This window comes from Anneissia japonica, unplaced genomic scaffold (assembly GCF_011630105.1).
Source record: "Anneissia japonica isolate Jap-2015-1 unplaced genomic scaffold, ASM1163010v1 scaffold287941_len684077_cov200, whole genome shotgun sequence".
Lineage (NCBI taxonomy): Eukaryota > Metazoa > Echinodermata > Crinoidea > Comatulida > Comatulidae > Anneissia > Anneissia japonica.
The window spans coordinates 636,663-654,718 of record NW_022713799.1 but is presented as its reverse complement, the minus strand read 5'-3'; the positions used below and the strand labels follow the sequence as shown (position 1 = coordinate 654,718).

The window sequence follows — 18,056 nt, the reverse complement described above, 5'->3', positions numbered from 1 at the left end:
ACTGATAATAATGAGAGAGACATCATATATTTCTCTAAACGAATTTGCTCAATGCTCATTGTTAAAGATCGAGTTTTAATTTCCAAGAAGTGACTAAAAAAGCCTGTTTGAGACCCATTGAACATATTACAGTATATGGATACTTGCACTAATTATTATGATTGATTGATTCTCAACAATATCGCAGGGCATGTTTATTCGAATACATAAATACGGTAAAAATAAAAATCTTTTATATTTTTTTAGTCTCAGAATGACAGTCCTGATCTTGACTTTGAATATGATGATGCTGACAAGTATAGTATGGAAATCTCAGGTGAGAAACCTTCTTTCGTGTTTCTATCTTTAACGTGTTAATTAACTGCCAGAACTTCCCGTGTGCCAAAACAAGGTTACGTACAAACATACTCTTTTGAAATTTTTTTCTTATACTGTATATCATCAAAATGATGCTGTCTAATAAAGTGGCGGGAGAATATTAGAGGCAAGTATACCCTTCTACGGCACTGTGACAGCACTTTTTATCAGAGGCTTAGCCAGAAATATGAAATAGGCCGTCCAAAATGAAAGCCAGTGGGTGTGGGTCTAAGCCGATGAGCGGGTTACGCCCGCTCGAGGCCACGCCCCCTCCCAAACATAAGAAAAAAATACGTCTAGGTGTACAGGTATCTTCCCCGAACTACAGTACCAGACGTTGAGTCTGGGGTTATACAATAAACAAAGAAGTTATGAACACTAGAATGTCACCCTAATTTTGATGAGTATACTCGTTCATGGCACCCACAACAACACCCTGTGGTCGAGTTTACTCTTCGCTGACAGCCTGCGTGTTAGGCCTACTACTTTGACATTATTTTTTCATATTATCATTTGCTAATGATACCACAATTAACATGGTAATTAAAATCCAAATTTAAGTTTCATTATCAAATCAAATTAAACTGTAATAAAATCAAATCAAGTACTTTTATTTCCATACAATTAAAGTAATCGATATACAGTAAGAGATGCAGAAATTAAAACAAATATTGTATGGAAGAAGGCTACAATAATTTCTGCAAGAAACACCCACAGAGCTTTAGGACGTTTGCTTTTTCCTTTAGCAAATATTTTGCCAAAAACATCCAGATGGAGGCCAAAATAAAAAAAAAATTATTTTTGAATGTAAACAGTGTAGTAATAGGATGGTTAAATGCTTTAAATTTATATAATTAATAAGAAATATACTTATTTTCTGGAGTTTACAAGGCAGCGGCGGGCTTAATATAAATAAGGGAAAATTTATGTTTTTCTGAAATTTTCTTTTTAAAATTGGCCAACAATAAAATTTAATTTTTATTCGAAATTAACATTATTGGTGGGTTCGCTAAACAAGGTATGAAAAAGTCCCACCCTATGTGTAAGAGTTGGCAGGTACGTGTACTGTAAATCTGGTGCAAAATTATTAAAAACAAAATGCTACTTTGTGCGAGTACCTTAACTACATGAATGAACTGTAATAATAATTGGTGGAAAAATCGTACGAACATGTTGGTCAAAGGAAGGGATATTAAACTCTATTAAATTTCATTTTTTGCATCTTGTTTTTTTTTTTCTTTTTTTTTGTGTTCTAGAGTTGTATAGTTAACATTTTTTGCATCTTCACTGAGCTATACAGCATATAAAGTTTCATAGGATATTTCTTTATCATCTGATGATAATTTAATTTTAAAAATGACTGTTGCACATGATGAAAAAGAAGAATACGACAGAGAGGCTGTTCGTTATACGTTAATCACTGGTTGTGGCTGTAATCAAAACCCTCAGTTTGTACATTTATGTTTTCCTGACAGTAACAAGTGCGACTAACTAATTGTTTCTTTTCTTATGTTCTAGAGTTGTATAGTTACACAGAAGAGGTTGAATTTTCGTTAGCACAGAAGAGCTTTGAAGAAGATTACCATTCAAGAGGTATGGCCTACAGGTTAAGATGTATTCATCTCCCTGTGTTGTATCCCTAGTCGTGCATGACTTAGAACCTCTCTAAGTGCATCCACGTCACAACAATATAATAATGTAATAATAATATCCAACAAGAATAAGTAGTCATTTATCTGCCTGTGTTGTATCCCTTGTCATCCATGACTCAGAACCAAAGCGTGTAGAGGTGACAACAATATAGTAATAATATAATAATAATAATTATGTTAGAGTTATATACCACTTAATGCCAACAAGAAGAGGTAGTTTATTTATCTCCCTGTATATCCCTTGTCATCCATGACTCAGAACCTCGAAGCTCATAGAGGTCACATCAATATAATAATAGACTTATATAAGGCTTAATGCCAACAAGGCCTCTAAGCGGTGGAACACATACTCAGGCTCCCTGGGGGAGAATTCCATAGTGTTGCAGCTGTAATCAGAGCAGTTTTTGTTTAAGCCTACCAGGTACCCACTTGTACTCCTGGGTATAGAGAGAGCCAACCGAAGGTAAAGTGCCATGCCTAAGAACACGAGTGAAATGCACAGTGAGGGATTGAACCTCCGACCTCAATGTTGGGAAGCAGAACGGCAGTCACTGTGCCAAACCACTTTTCATTCCAAAAGTGTCCATCTGTCATTGTGTACCCATTTTTCTCGGTCGTTCCTCAACAGTGTCCCAAGAAATACAGGAAATGTGAGCAATGTTTTTCTCAAACTCACAACCTGTCGATTAAAAGCCCAAAGCCTTTACCACTGTGCCGCATATTTGTTCTTCAATGTTTCTATAAGTTTTGTCTGATTCATCAAATTTTCTTTATTAATAAACTGTTGTATGCCTAAAATTATAGTTATGATGTTCAGATATGATCATGATGTAATGTCATCATGAACAAGAATAAGTAGTCATTTATCTGCCTGTGTTGTATTCCTTGTCGTCCATGACTCAGAACCAAAGCGTGTAGAGGTGACAACAATATAGTAATAATATAATAATAATAATTGTGTTAGAGTTATATACCACTTAATGCCAACAGGAAGAGGTAGTTATTTATCTCCCTGTATATCCCTTGTCATCCATGACTCAGAACCAAAGCGTGTAGAGGTGACAACAATATAGTAATAATATAATAATAATAATTATGTTAGAGTTATATACCACTTAATGCCAACAAGAAGAGGTAGTTTATTTATCTCCCTGTATATCCCTTGTCATCCATGACTCAGAACCTCGAAGCTCATAGAGGTCACATCAATATAATAATAGACTTATATAAGGCTTAATGCCAACAAGGCCTCTAAGCGGTGGAACACATACTCAGGCTCCCTGGGGGAGAATTCCATAGTGTTGCAGCTGTAATCAGAGCAGTTTTTGTTTAAGCCTACTAGCACCCACTTGTACTCATGGGTATAGAGAGACAACCGAAGGTAAAGTGCCATGCCTAAGAACACAAGTGAAAGCACAGTGAGGGATTGAACCTCCGACCTCAATGTTGGGAAGCAGAACGGCAGTCACTGTGCCAAACCACTTTTCATTCCAAAAGTGTCCATCTGTCATTGTGTACCCATTTTTCTCGGTCGTTCCTAAACAGTGTCCCAAGAAATACAGGAAATGTGAGCTATGTTTTTCTCGAACTCACAACCTCTCGATTAAAAGCCCAAAGCCTTTACCACTGTGCCGCATATTTGTTCTTCAATGTTTCTATAAGTTTTGTCTGATTCATCAAATTTTCTTTAATAATAAACTGTTGTATGCCTAAAATTATAGTTATGATGTTCAGATATGATCATGATGTAATGTCATCATGACCGTATTTAAGCATGTCTTTGAAATGAGGTATTGAAATTCGTAATTACAGTATATTGAATTAGGTTTACATTTATAAAATTTTTAAATTTTATTTATTACAGAAGATAAAAAATGGACAGAAATTGACTATGAAGCGAGGCGAATGCACGTGGTGCATCTTCTGAACAATATAGATGTAGCTAAGCGTGAACAAAGAATGAAAACGGCGAAGGCCATTCTTTACCTCGCACAAGGTACTCAAAACGTCCCGAACCGTGTTATGTAATAGACTACGGTGTGGTTTAAATGGTGAAATAATTTGAAACAGATTGCTCTTGTATGTGTTTATGTATTATAAATTTGACACAAAAATCACAAATCTGAAAATGCCAAGAGGGGTGCTGCAAAGATTGCCCCATGGGCTTGGAACCCAACACAAGATGTGGGTATCCTCAAATCCCCTCACCAAATAAATATACAATAAATTACAAAACATCACCGTGGCTAAGATGATACATTGACAGATTACAATAGCCTATAAAAAAAATTGATAAATATAAAAAAGTGACAGATAAAATTTCAATAGGGGCTGTAGCTGTGTTTGTGTTAAGAAAGCTTATGCCGCCCTTGTAATTCAACATAGTTAGTTGTTGACACTTTTTACTTGCGATCAGGCAAATACAAGAAACTCGAAAAGTTTCCAGAGCATTTTATCACTTCCGAATGAAGATTATCTACAGCTAAACCATTCACATATAACTGAATGCTGGGTTACTGTTCTTCTTTCCTTTTTATATTTGTTTATATTTACATTTGGTTTTTCTTCTTCTTTTATTGTTCCTCTTTTGATTCAACTTTATTTCTATCTTAATTGGATGTGGAAATCTAAATATAAATTACATATTTCATTTATTAGTTAATTTATTTTTAAGAACAATTTTTTTTTTTTTTCTTTAGGCAATTTTGGTGAAGTTAGCTCAGAAGATGAGCAAATGGAATGGACAAGAAAAAATTGTTTTCTACTATATGAATGTGGCGCCCTCAATGTTTTTGTAGAACTTCTGTGCTTAGAAACAGGGTAAGGTCATATGCAACACTCACTCGGATGTTTTATCAATTTAAAAGAAGTGCATACTAGAAAGACAGAATTGTTCAGGTTATTTTTGAATATATGGTCAATGAAGCAGGTAGCACTTTAGGCTTTGTCCGTATTGTCATGTTTTCATTGACAAAAAAGCTGTTGTGTGCTCATATATAGTCATGATGTGCCTATATATGTGGCAAAGACAAGCCAAACCAGTCACTCATCGCAACTCCTGTTTCAGAGATAATGGCCAAAACATGATGGAATGTCAGCATTTTTGAAATCTACTTTACTGCGCCGAACTTACCTTTATATATCTATAATTACATGCTATGCTGTTATTTTCCTCATTTTCAATGTTAAAAGAACAATTTTTAACAATTTGGCGATAGCTTCTGACTGAGAAATGCCCAATATCATAAACTTTGAAGGCTGATTTCTCAAATATTTTTCTTTAAACAGCTGAATGTTTAAATTCCTGTAACTTCATAATGAAATGTTGGATTTTAGTGATTCTCTTACCATTTATATCTCTCATTTTACTGTTTAACACTGTAATTTAATAACTAAAAACTGATTTTTGCAATAAGTAACTGGTTTGGCTTGTCTTTGCCATATATGGTTATGGTGTGATGTCATCATGACCATATTTATTCATTTCACATGTTTTTGTCAAATGAAATTTGATAGTTTAGACAAAGCTTTAGATACTAACTTTATTGAAATACAAAATTGTTCATGATGACTTCTCTCAATAAGTTCTCTCTTTTTATATCATTATTCTACAAGGAAACATGTCTACTCTATATACTGAATACTGAAATAATTTATTGTCCAAATAAAAGAAAGAAATGCATTCAAAAACTTGCAAACATTTAAAATCACAGCACTGAATATTAAAATATATAATTATTATAACCAATGAAAAATTTAAATATATTTTAAAATCAAATCAAATTTATATACAAAATACATACATTAAGAAGTAATGCATTATAATTATTAATTATTATTATTTGACTTAACTAACATTTTAAATCACGACAGCACTAAATATTTAAAAAATTATTATTATAACCAATGAAAAATTTAAACATATTAATGTGTGCAAGAGAAATCAATTTTATATAATGAAGTAATACATCATGATTATTAATTATCATCTGACTTAACTAACATTTAAAATTGCAACTGCACTGAATATTAAAAACATGGTTGCTATATAAAATGAAAAATTTGAATATATAAATATGTACAAGAGAAATCAATTTATATACAAAATACAGATAAAAGGAACAATACATTAACAAAATAAAATACATTATAATTATTATCATTTATGGTATAAAATAATTTTTTAAATAAATATTTCATACCTCCACCAGTAATTGCACTAAAACGAACAATATCCATACAAATATCTTCTGGCCCTAGAATTAATAAATTATAAATATATGTTAAATTTTACAAATTGTTTTAAATATCAAATAATATTAGTATTATTGATGGTGATGATGAAAATGATGGCGGTAACAACAAAAATGATGATTGATGTTATACTAATGATAATTACATTGTTATGTAAATAATGTAAACAAATAAACATGATGATGGATACAACAAAAATGATGATTCATATTATACTAATGATAATTACATTATTATATAGAAATGTAAACAAACATGTGTGCTATTAATAATTTGATAGTGATGTTAATAAATTATAGTAATAATTAGTAGTATATTCTAGTAGATTTTAAAACTTGGTGGTTATATTGTATGAGGGCCCCTAATGATCAGCATTGCTGGATGGGTCACCCTTTTGAAATATGGTATTAAATAAAAAAAAATTAAAAATAAAAAAATCCTATGAATTTTAGCTTTACACTTCTTTTTTGTTTCTGCTTTTTTTTTTTTCAGAAATGCAGTAGCAGCGACAACAGCTCTAAGAAAGCCAGCGGTATCGATTGTTGATAGTTCAGACCTAAGGTGAGAGAATTTAATTTATATTCATGTAAAAGATTATTTCTGGCTTGTATTTAACACTATTCACTGAGCATCTAATATACTTACATCAGCATGGAATCAGGACAAAACTGGAAAATTATAAAAACATTTTTTTTTGTTGTATTTATCTCTAAAGCCCTTTATTTTCGCACGCCCTTAATTTTTGCGATTTAAGCAATAAGATGACAACTTGAAAAAGTTTAAGCCTTTCCTGGAGTAGCTGCTGTAGGCCTGCCTAAGACAGCTAGCCTAAACAATCGGTAGCGTAGATTGCTTGAAAATTTGGGAAAACCCTCCAAAATGGGAGCAGATAGACTAAAAAGAACATAATTGTAGGTTTCTGCATCATGTTAAGAAACAAATGGAAATTGTAAAATTGTGAAATTTGACGGTCGCAAAATATTTCAAATTGTAAAATCGCAAAAATAATGGGCTTTACAGTATTCTTTAATTAATTAGCTTTAGAAAGATATATGACATACTTGGATTACCAGTTTTCTTGTATAAATCAAGAGCAATTGAATATTAAGTATTACTAAGACTGAGGAAGACAGTGAACAGTTAAGAAAAAAATTGTTTTACAGTCAACATCAGATTTGATCATTTTCACCTGAAAACTTTATCATGATTTTCTCAAAGGTAAACTTTTTTTCTTCCCTTTAGTTCAATCTAGATTTATCATATCAGATCTGACATTCTGTTTTAATATTTTACGTTTTTACATTATCTTATTTTAGAGTAATTTTGAGTCTTTTATATATTATGGTTGAGACAATGCGTAGAGACGACAGCCGAGATACTGAAGAGCAGATAAAATCCCGTACTAACCTAAAATGTGAAATAGGTAAACAACTGCGATTATTTAATTAAAAAAAATTAAAGATATATTGTGTGTCTTGACCTTATAAATCCTCTTATACTTTGAAGATCAGACTGTTGTAAGTGTTCAGTGGACTGCAGAAATGGTTTTAATCCCAATTTCCTTGGTGGCAGGTTCAATTGATCTCATTTTAGAGCAGCATTCTGCAAACTCTTTACTTTAAGGGCTTCTTAAAGGCTCTAGGCACCAAGCCTTGGCCCACCCGTGCCAGGGCAAACATTAACAAAACCAAGAAGTTTTGATTGTGAAAATTACCGCCATATTCTAATATACAATAATTTGACATCATTCCAAAAATTTCATATAAACTGTGTTGAAGCAGTTTTACAAAAAACTATTTTTTTATATCCTTAGTGAATTAGTGGCCCTCCAAAAATGTTGTGTGGCCCAAAATTAGGGCGTGGCCCATAGTTTCAATTAAAAGGGTTTTTTTTTAATTAGATTTTTTTTTTTGTATGTTTAAACTTTTGCAGGACAACCAATTAGGGAGGACGACTCCCTAGCTATTATTCTCTTCAACATGGTAACAAAGTTCTGCAGTGGACATGCACCCCATTTCCCAATAAAGAAGGTTCTCCTTCTTCTATGGAAAGTTATATTAGTGAGTATCGGACTTTTTTTTTTCTTTTCTATTTTGTATTTGTCATTAATCAACAAAAGAAATTCTAATCAGTATTATATGAAAAGATTAAATATGAAGATTATAGCTAATATTGATATATTGTTTCTTAATTCAATTACTTTTCCCATTTTCACATTTTTTTTTTTTTTAGTTTTCACTTGGTGGTTTGCAGGACCATAAAAATCTAAAGGAAAAGACGAGAGAAGAACTCGGACTTCCATCACTTGCCGAGGACAGCGTACAGATCACAAAGAACTTGAGAGCTGTGTCACCACCAGCGTCTGCAGTAGACATGCTGGATCCACAGGGACGCAAAGGCAACCGACCACCTCCACTTAAAAGGGTATGCAGTGCTGTAAACAACAACCAAAATTTTGAAAAAAAAACCCCTTATATTTTGTGACTAATAATTTCGTGAATTTCCTGTATTGTAATAATTAATGTACTTTTAATGTGGTGGAGTTAGGCCAATTGATCTACTTAGTGAATGCTGTAAAATATTTAGCATGCAACTATTGGCACTAGTTGTTCCATGTGCATTCCTTCCTCCCTTTTCTTCAGAAAACCTTTTTAAAATAAATAAATGCATTGCGCTATTATAATTTTGCCCATACTTGCTAATTTCAACATACCTGTATATTTAAAAGTGTTTTTATTTTCAGACATATCTACCATTATTTATGTTATTGTATAAGCAAAGTTATTATTATGACCAATATTTAAGTTATTTTATGAACTATAAAGAAAGAAATTTAAATCCAAATTTCATTCAATTCCTCTCCATGTTTTTTAACTTTATAAGGCTTTGCGGAGAATTTCATTATAAAACAAAAGGCATAGTAAGGGTTCCGAAATGTTCACTGATTAATCTCAGATAAGAAAGTATAATAAATACTTGAAGTATTGAAATACACGCCATCGTGTTGGGATTCGATACTTCGACATTAATTATATCATCAGGATTCCTGATGGTGACATAATTAATGTTGAAATATTGAATCCCAACACAATGGCGTGTATTTCAATACTTGGAGTATATACTTTCTTGTAATGTAAGGGTTCATTTTCTTCATTTTGTCAATTCTATTTTCAGTGACTCATTCCCAAGGCAAACCTTATCCACATTCTTTTGTGTTGTAAGAAGCAATATACATAAACTGCCTTGCTCAAATACGCAAGCAAAATGCACATTGAGGAATTGAAACCCCCGACCTCGAGGTTGGGAAACCAAACCGTTCCTACTGTGCCTAACCGCTTCCACCCAAACCATTTTTAAAATAAGGACCAAAGCTGCTAAAGATCATGAAAATCTTGGTTCCATAAGTGGTTTTTAATTGGAGCGAGACATGTTGCCATTAAAATGTCATGTTGCAACTTTACTCCAACTTTTTGAAATTTATTTTCAAAGACTTGAAGGTTGATTGCTGCACATTTTTTCTGTAATTTTTTTTCCAAAAATAATAAAAATTATAATGAAATAAAACAAGAGTATATAATGCAACTAATTATCCAAGCCAATAATAATTTCTTTGGTATTTAAACACTCATCAGTATTAGGATTCATAAATTCATTTATGTTTTTGATTAATATTTACTTTAAAGTTAAACAATTCTTTTGTTGATTCAATATCACTTGTATTTTTCAAATTATTTATGGTAAATTGTGCATGAGATAATAGATACTGGTTTGTGCTTATACAAACTAGTCTATAGTAGATTTAATAAGAACTGACATATAAGGATATGTTGGTGTAGTCAAAAAATTTTTTCTGCCAAAGGCCTTTTATCATGTCTGAAGGGTATAATTTTACATAAATTGTGACTATTGGCCCAGTCTTTTGTTTTTTGTGTAATTTTCCATGCCATCGCTAAATATTATACCCAACAGGTGCTATACATACAAGGCATACTAATATGCTTACTTGTCAAAAGGCAAGACTTTTTATACTTTTGTTTTGCGAACATATTTTTTTAAAGATCGTAAGAAAAAGATGGAAAAAACTAAAAACTAAATTGTGTTTTCTTATTTACCAAGTAGTTTTTGCCAAAAACCTCCAGACTGAAATTTTATTGGTTAATGTAAACAATGTAATAATGAAATGGTTAAATTCTTTAATTTTATATAATTAGCAAGAAATATATATAACTTATTTTTGGAGATTTAGACATTTTCGCTAAACAAGGAATAAAAAAAGTCTCACCAAATGGATTTAATGTGTAAAAAAGTAAATTAGGATTGACGTAAATTCATACAGATTTAAATCAATCCTGGTTTTTTTTACTTCTTTCATTATAGAGTACCACAGTCGTGTCGTCACGATACCAGGTGGTGCTCTCTGTTGTCAACAGACGTTGGCTACCATTCATTACGCCTGAATGACTTCATAGGATTTCTGGAATAGGCATTTTAAAATCTAATATTTTACCATCAAAATGTACTGCAAGACAAAAGCTCACATTATATTATTTATCAAACACACATTTAATCATCAATTAAAATTTACAAAGAAAAAGTAAGATACAACATCTTAATAATTACGTTAAAATTGGGATCAATGGTTTGTCAGTGGGGAAAATGGCGTCCGGTTGAACGCATTTTGCAACGATAGCAACTTAGTAGTATCGCATAGTATTGTGACGTAACACTGTAGTACACTATAATATACTTTAAAAAAACATGAAATTATTTGAATATTAAAATTGTCAGGATGTGTAAACAATGATGTATGGGGTTTATATAGTACATCATTGTCTACTGACACACTGAATTTTGTTAGTAATTGGTAACAGTTTGTGTTTATCAACCCCTTACCTAACAGCATATTAATGATATTTTTTTTGTTGATTGTGAGTATTGAGTATTTGAGACAAACCCGATTATTATGATTTGATTCTGCATAGCATATCAATACAGTTATAGGGTTTTCCCCGCTAACTACAGTCTTGTATTTATGTGATATGATTCTAATATAACAATATATGTAGCTATTCATATGTATTATATATTTATATTGAAATGCTTTTTGTAGGACATTGATAAGGTATGTCCTGCTACAGAACAGCATGGGTCTGGGGGGGGGGGGTGGATGGCATCCTACCCTCCTTTGACTTGGGAAAATTATTTCTGCTGAATTGACCATTGAGTTTTTAATGGGATAGCAATTTAATTTTTGCAGTTTTCTTGAAGACCAGAACATGTCCCTGATTTTCACCCCTTGACACACCCCCCCACTGGCACCACCATTGAAATGAAATGACTTTAATTTATAGCAATAATAATAATAATAATAATAATAATAATAATAATAATAATAATAATGGCAATGGCCATGAGAACAACAGGAGGAATGAATTTATTAGTGATGAGGATGATATAATAATTATAATGATAATATTGAGAATACCGTAGTTATATTATTGATACTGTAGTAGTGATTATTAATAATAAAACATAAAAATGATATCTAATGAAATAATAATACTCTACTAATTATTAGTAATAATTATCTATAAATCATTAGTATAACATAAAAATATTAGTTATTATAATGATTAACTATATTTAGTAATAATAATAATAATAATAATAATAATAATAATGTGTAGTATAATATATACTGTAATTGAAACTGTATCTGAATAATGAAAGAATGTTTATACTTTCTTAAAATGAAAATTGCGATAAAGCCAAACCCACAGTAGCAAGACATACCTTTGAAATATGTTTAAAAAAAGAAAATATTTATTTAGATTTTATATCCTTTGATCATTTCTTTCCTTGTCATTACTTTTATTTTCACTTTATACTTTTTATTGACTTATATTTTCATTTGTTTTCTATTCTTAAACCCATCGTCGTCACCTCACCAATTTTGCATCAACGTAACCATGACGCTGCTCTTTGCGGACACATGTGACCTGACCTTTAAACCCTGACACATCGTACGTGAATTAGAGTAGATTAGATCCTAGGTTAACGTATAGATGTAATATTTTTTTTTACTCGCATGTATTCCTATTATTAGTTTTCCAATTATTTTATATAATATTAAATATATCTTCAAATTCTGCTACTAGCATGTTGGAACAAGTAATTAAATATTTCTTTTAATTATTTCCATATTTATCTTAACAAAATTTATATTTTCTTATGATGCAAGATTTCATATTTCTTTACTTCATTATATCACTATATTGTTTTATATTTATATTCTATATGAAATGATTTGATTGTCATTATAATTTGCCAATTAGATTGTTAGGATGTTTGGCAATTATTGTAAATTTAATACACCATTTTTATTTATATTGGATACGTTGAAAACACTGTGGTTTAAGCTTCAAAGTGAATACCTTTATGCACATTTCTTTTTTAAATGCTTGATTTTGTGACCAAGCACCATATCTTTTTCACCTAAAAATGCCTGCCAGACACAAACTGATTCCCATGTAGTATGCAGCTAAGCTATACATTTTTTTATATGATGCTCGCACCTGAAATATTAATGACATGAACAGCGTGTGTATTCTCATTGGCCAAAATGACATGCAACCAACTGGCTGGTGTCCAAAGTTGAAAGAAGCCCCTTTCACAGTGGCGGATTCAGTGGGTGGGGGGGCTGTCTCTTATACACATCTAGATGTGTATAAGAGACAGGGTTTTCACAGTGTGAAACACAGAAAGTAAAAAAAAAATAGAAAAAGAAAGAAAAGGAGGAAGAAAAAGAAAAAAATTGATCGTCCAAAAATGCCTCAGAGGTTTTCGAGCGTCTAAAACATAGAAAATTTCCCCCACCCCCCGCCTTTTTGGATCTTTGAATCCGCCCCTTTTTCAGGAGATCTGGTTAAATAAGCTTTCTTAATTCATTAACTTTTGTTGCGCATGGCACAATAACAACTACCACCAGCCGATATCTGGGAGATAATTGATAATGCTGTAGTAAAAACATAAAAATAATAAGTCTTCAGGAGATTGGGTAGTATCCAGATTTTTGCTTTCATACGGGAGTGTTTTGATGTGGGCAGCTTGTGGAATACTTGGTACCTCTGCTCTTGCTTGCTACCTTAAAACAGTTTTAACAGCTATATCAGTTTGTGTGTGGTGGGCATCAGTGGTGATGCCAGTAATTGTTTTGGTGGGGTGGGGGGGGCGGGTGTCCGAGCTTAAACTCTCCAACGAAAAGTCTGACAGTTACCAACAAAGGTCATTTAATTGGAAGAAGTGAAGCCCTGATTGGTCAAGGCGAACACCCTTTACAGCTACTGTATATAGAAATCATTGGAGATTTTGGGTCATTTTAAAATCATGCTCAGGAGGAAAACAATGTTTTGATAATATTGTACAACTGATTGTCCAAAGACACAAAAAGCAAATTTGATGAGATACAGATTTTTGAGTATTTAAAAACTAGGAAGAAAGGTGGAAATTTGGTGGTTAAGCCCCTTCCCCCCTGTTTTGAAATATTCACAAGTCTGTATCTCATTAATCGCTCACAGGTTTTTAGTCGAATTTGCTTTTTTTTTTCCTTCTGGAGCCTGGCTTTAAGCCATACTGATACAAATTGTACCACCTTTAACCTTGAGTGATGAAAGGATTTGCTTCTATGAGGCCCTTCCCCCCCCCTCCCCCTCCTCTTCCATCCAATACTCCCTGCCTTGCTGGCATCACCACTGTTGTCATAGGTTGTTGTAATCTGTACATGTTGTATATAATTGTGATTTGTTTTTGTGATCGTTGTTCAAGATGTTGGTGAAACAGGATGGCATCGATGAATCAATACCAGATGATAACGATAAGAAAGAGGATGATGCAAAAGATGATGTACAAAACATGAGTGAGGATGAAGATGAGAATGGTTTACCTCCTCTTCCCGATACGCCCAGAGAGCCACGCTCTCTCCCATGGTCACCAAAAGTGAGGTAGGTAATAAAAAATGTAGACCTAAATTAATATGCATCATTATTAAATTATAGTGTGATGGTGGGGGTCTAGTGTAAGTAAAAAAAAATGGAGAATGCCTTCCCGATATTCCCAGTTGAGCCACGCTCTCTCCCATGGTCACCAAAAGTGAGGTAGGTAATAAAAAATGTAAAATGTAGACCTAAATTTATATGCATCATCATTAAATTGTAGTGTAAAGGTGGGGGTCTAGTGTAGGTAAAAAAAATGGAGAATGCATTTTAAATTGCAGTATTATAAATTTCTGATTATATGATACCATTGATGTGACAGACTGCCTTTATGTTCGATAATTCCACAGACAACGGGACGTAGAAATGTTCCTTGACCACACCAGAAACAAATTTGTTGGCTTTCAAGTTCAAAGGTTAGATAATCTTTCATGTTCATCTTGATTTGTCAAATTTAATTGATTGATTTTTTATCAATTCCAATCATTTTAATGTATTGAGTACATATAAATTATTCATATGCAGTATAGATTGAGCTACTATATTTTTATTTCAGTTATTCAACAACTTAGGTATTTTCTGTTTTTATTTTATTTTTTTTTCTAGTGATTCAACCACCTTGGCTGGTCTACCAAATCCCATTCATGAAGTCTATAATGTCTTAGAAAAGGTAATGCATGTATTTGAATCCGCCACTTGCGCTCTAGTCAGGTACATCATACCCTCTGTCAGGAAATTCTGGTGCCACCCCTGTTTTATGCTGTACTTTCCAGACCAGATTATGATCATAGATTTGCTGATACCACTTTGTAGTGCACTTAGACATGAAGCCCTTCTGTTTGCAATGCTTTCGATTGTTAAAGATTTAAAAATAAAGATTTCGTTATTGCCCAAAAAAGGAGATTTCTGGCAGGAACATTTTCATTTCAATAATTACAAACATACATATTAAAAACAGAGGTTAAAATAACAAATACTACACACATACTGTGCATACTGTATCCATCTTTTCTTTGTCCTCTAGTCTACCACCACCTTGATGCCTGGAAATTGCACTCTCATACTTTAAAAATCTTACCGGTTTGTAAACATTGCAATACAGCAATCATTTTTCTTAAAAGGACTTAAGGCGATGCGAGTCAACAGCAACGTTTACTACATTATTTGCGCATGCCCTTGTGTTTTTTTAGCATATTACATTTCAAACTTAACATTATATTTCAGCATCTCTATGTATCTTTAGCGGAGATTCAGGTGAGAAAAGAAGAGGAAATTAATAAACACCCTTTATCTAAGGTAAGTGCAAAAGAGTTTCTCAAAATTGTTGATTGTTTACAATTTATTTAATGTGAATATTATAATTGTTATTATCATCAACAAAACAACATTTTTTTGCAATGCCGTTTACTAAATGCTGCAAGCACCACAGCAGGTTTCTTGCCTGACACAACTGAAAAGCACATTAGTGTGTCCAGCATGTGAATTCAAGAAGAAAATCAAGTTGTCTTTATAATAGATTCATACATAGTAAATGCTATAGTATTGAGTATCAGCATCAATAAAACCCCACCTCGCAACATCTGTTGCAATGCACATTACTAACTGCAGTCTGTACCACTGCAGGCCTCGTCCGACAAAACTTAAGAAGTGTGTTCAGCTTTAATGATAGCCATTTTGTAATTATTTGTATTTATAAAGTTGTTTTTAATAATAGATTTATGTACAGTAGTAAATTGTGTAGTATCTTTTGCAATGAACATTACTAGCTACAGCCTGTACCACTGCAGACCATGGCTGACACAACTTAAGAAGTTTGTCTAGCTAAATGATAGCCAGTTGTGTAATTATAATGTGTATTCAATAAGAAGATAAAGTTGTCTTTATATAGATTCATGCAGTCAATTTCTTGGTCATAATTTTACTGTGTATTTTTTTTTTTTTTTTTTTTTTGTAATAGGGAGAAGAGGATATACCAAACACAGCTGCTGAGATTCTATACCAAGCAATGTTGTCAAGTCTCCCACAGTATATGGTGAGGGCGCCCTTCACAAATTATTAAATGAATATTGATTACCTCTCGAATACTTAACTTTGAGGCTTTGCTGTCTTCAAGCATCATACGCTTTTCCTTAATTATATTTGTTTTGTGCTGTATCTTTGCCAACATAATTTTCATTGCGGCGGCCATACATTGTTTAAATTTTTTTTTCTGGGGAAAAATGTGATAAGCACAATCTGTTTTAGGCTAGTTGTATGCTTAATAAACATTGAAATATCATTTTCGACCTTTAAACTGTGGTTCAATTTCAGCACGGCTTTTCTTGTGTTTCAGCCATAGTGGCTGAAATGCAATTTTAAAGATTGCACGATCTTTTGGCAAAGACGTTAAGCTTTTAGTCCATTATTTTGCACAGGAGGCACAACATTTTTTTTTTTATAAGTAAGTAAAATTTATTACCAAAATGTCGGAGCACATTACCCCGTACCCCTACTGGATTCACCACTATATTGCAAGGTTGCCCATGAGCATGTTATAGAATGCAGTACCCTCTCTTTGCAAATGAGCAGGAGATTATCTTCTTGTTTATGGACCAGTTCACCACAGAACCAGGACCCTACATAAAATGTGTCTTTTTGCTTTTATTGGTTGCCCTTGGTTTTACTCTAAAACTCTCCAATCAAATGTATTTATTATCCTTCACTATATTAATTTTGTTTTGTTTATTATCAATCATCAACTACAAATGCTTTTTCAATTACATTTCCCAATTAGGTTTTTTTTTCATTTGTTTTTTTTTTTATATACAGATATATAGATATACTTTATGTTATTTATATTTTTATAGCATTTATGATTTAGATATTGCAAGATATTAATAATACAAATGATAATTATCATGTATTTTCTTCTTGCTAGATTGCCTTGTTGAAGATTTTACTAGCAGCAGCACCGACCTCAAAGGCTAAGACAGATTCTATTAACATTTTGGCTGATGTGTTACCAGAAGAAATGCCGTGAGTTTTAGACAATTAATTGCATTTCAGAGTATAAATTTACTGTGGCACTTATTAATACAGTGCATAATTTTTCACACCAAATTATAAATCTAGGGGGGGGGGGCAACATCTTTTCCCAAACACAGGTGGTTTATCATTTCCTGACAGAAGAGTGGGAGTCCACATCCATCTCAGCCCCACCATGTTTTGTTTTTTCCAACAGATTTTACTGTCACTCCTCAATGGTATTGTTTTGATAATTTTACAATTTTTTTTTAAAGATATTTACGGGGATGAAGTGCTGATCATAAAAATGATGACATTAATGATTTTTTGTTAAGATATTTTGTTTTTGGTAAAAATTAAAGTGATTTTTTTTCCCCAGAATGACGGTACTACAATCGATGAAACTTGGCGTTGATGTGAACCGACACAAGGAAATTATCGTGAAAGCAATCTCAGGACTGCTTTTATTGCTCCTCAAACATTTTAAACTCAACCATGTTTATCAGGTAAGATGGTGAAAGATTTTGTATTTTTGTTGCTTACATTTTGTTCTTTTCTGAATGCACCGTTAGGTTTTGTGTGCCACTGCTATGAAAGTGTAATCCAATAAATATGTATTGTACGGTGCGCTTTAATTTCTTTCCGTATTCACTGTACCATTCTTAATTTTACTTTAAAAAAATAACAAAAAATATGGAACAGATTTCCAGCTGCAGTCAAGTTTCAAGAGACCTGAAACCTTAAGCCCTTTTCAGACTAGCAAATTTGATTTGACAAAAAATTGTTGTATGTCTATATA

At 32.4% G+C, this 18,056-nt stretch overlaps 1 protein-coding gene across 1 annotated transcript in view; it reads left to right on the top strand.

Moving 5' to 3' along the window:
* Positions 1–246: 246 nt before the first annotated feature.
* The window catches only part of LOC117108763 (striatin-interacting protein 1 homolog), a gene marked incomplete at its 5' end in the record, with an annotated part of 27,541 nt that continues 9,731 nt past the window's right edge, over positions 247–18,056 (top strand). Inside the window, 15 exon segments of the mRNA XM_033250910.1 lie at positions 247–316; positions 1,876–1,950; positions 3,874–4,005; positions 4,709–4,829; positions 6,756–6,824; positions 7,580–7,686; positions 8,196–8,323; positions 8,496–8,687; positions 14,088–14,263; positions 14,605–14,670; positions 14,861–14,924; positions 15,479–15,550; positions 16,212–16,286; positions 17,172–17,269; positions 17,637–17,763. Coding sequence (XP_033106801.1) covers positions 247–316; positions 1,876–1,950; positions 3,874–4,005; positions 4,709–4,829; positions 6,756–6,824; positions 7,580–7,686; positions 8,196–8,323; positions 8,496–8,687; positions 14,088–14,263; positions 14,605–14,670; positions 14,861–14,924; positions 15,479–15,550; positions 16,212–16,286; positions 17,172–17,269; positions 17,637–17,763 — 1,572 coding nt within the window.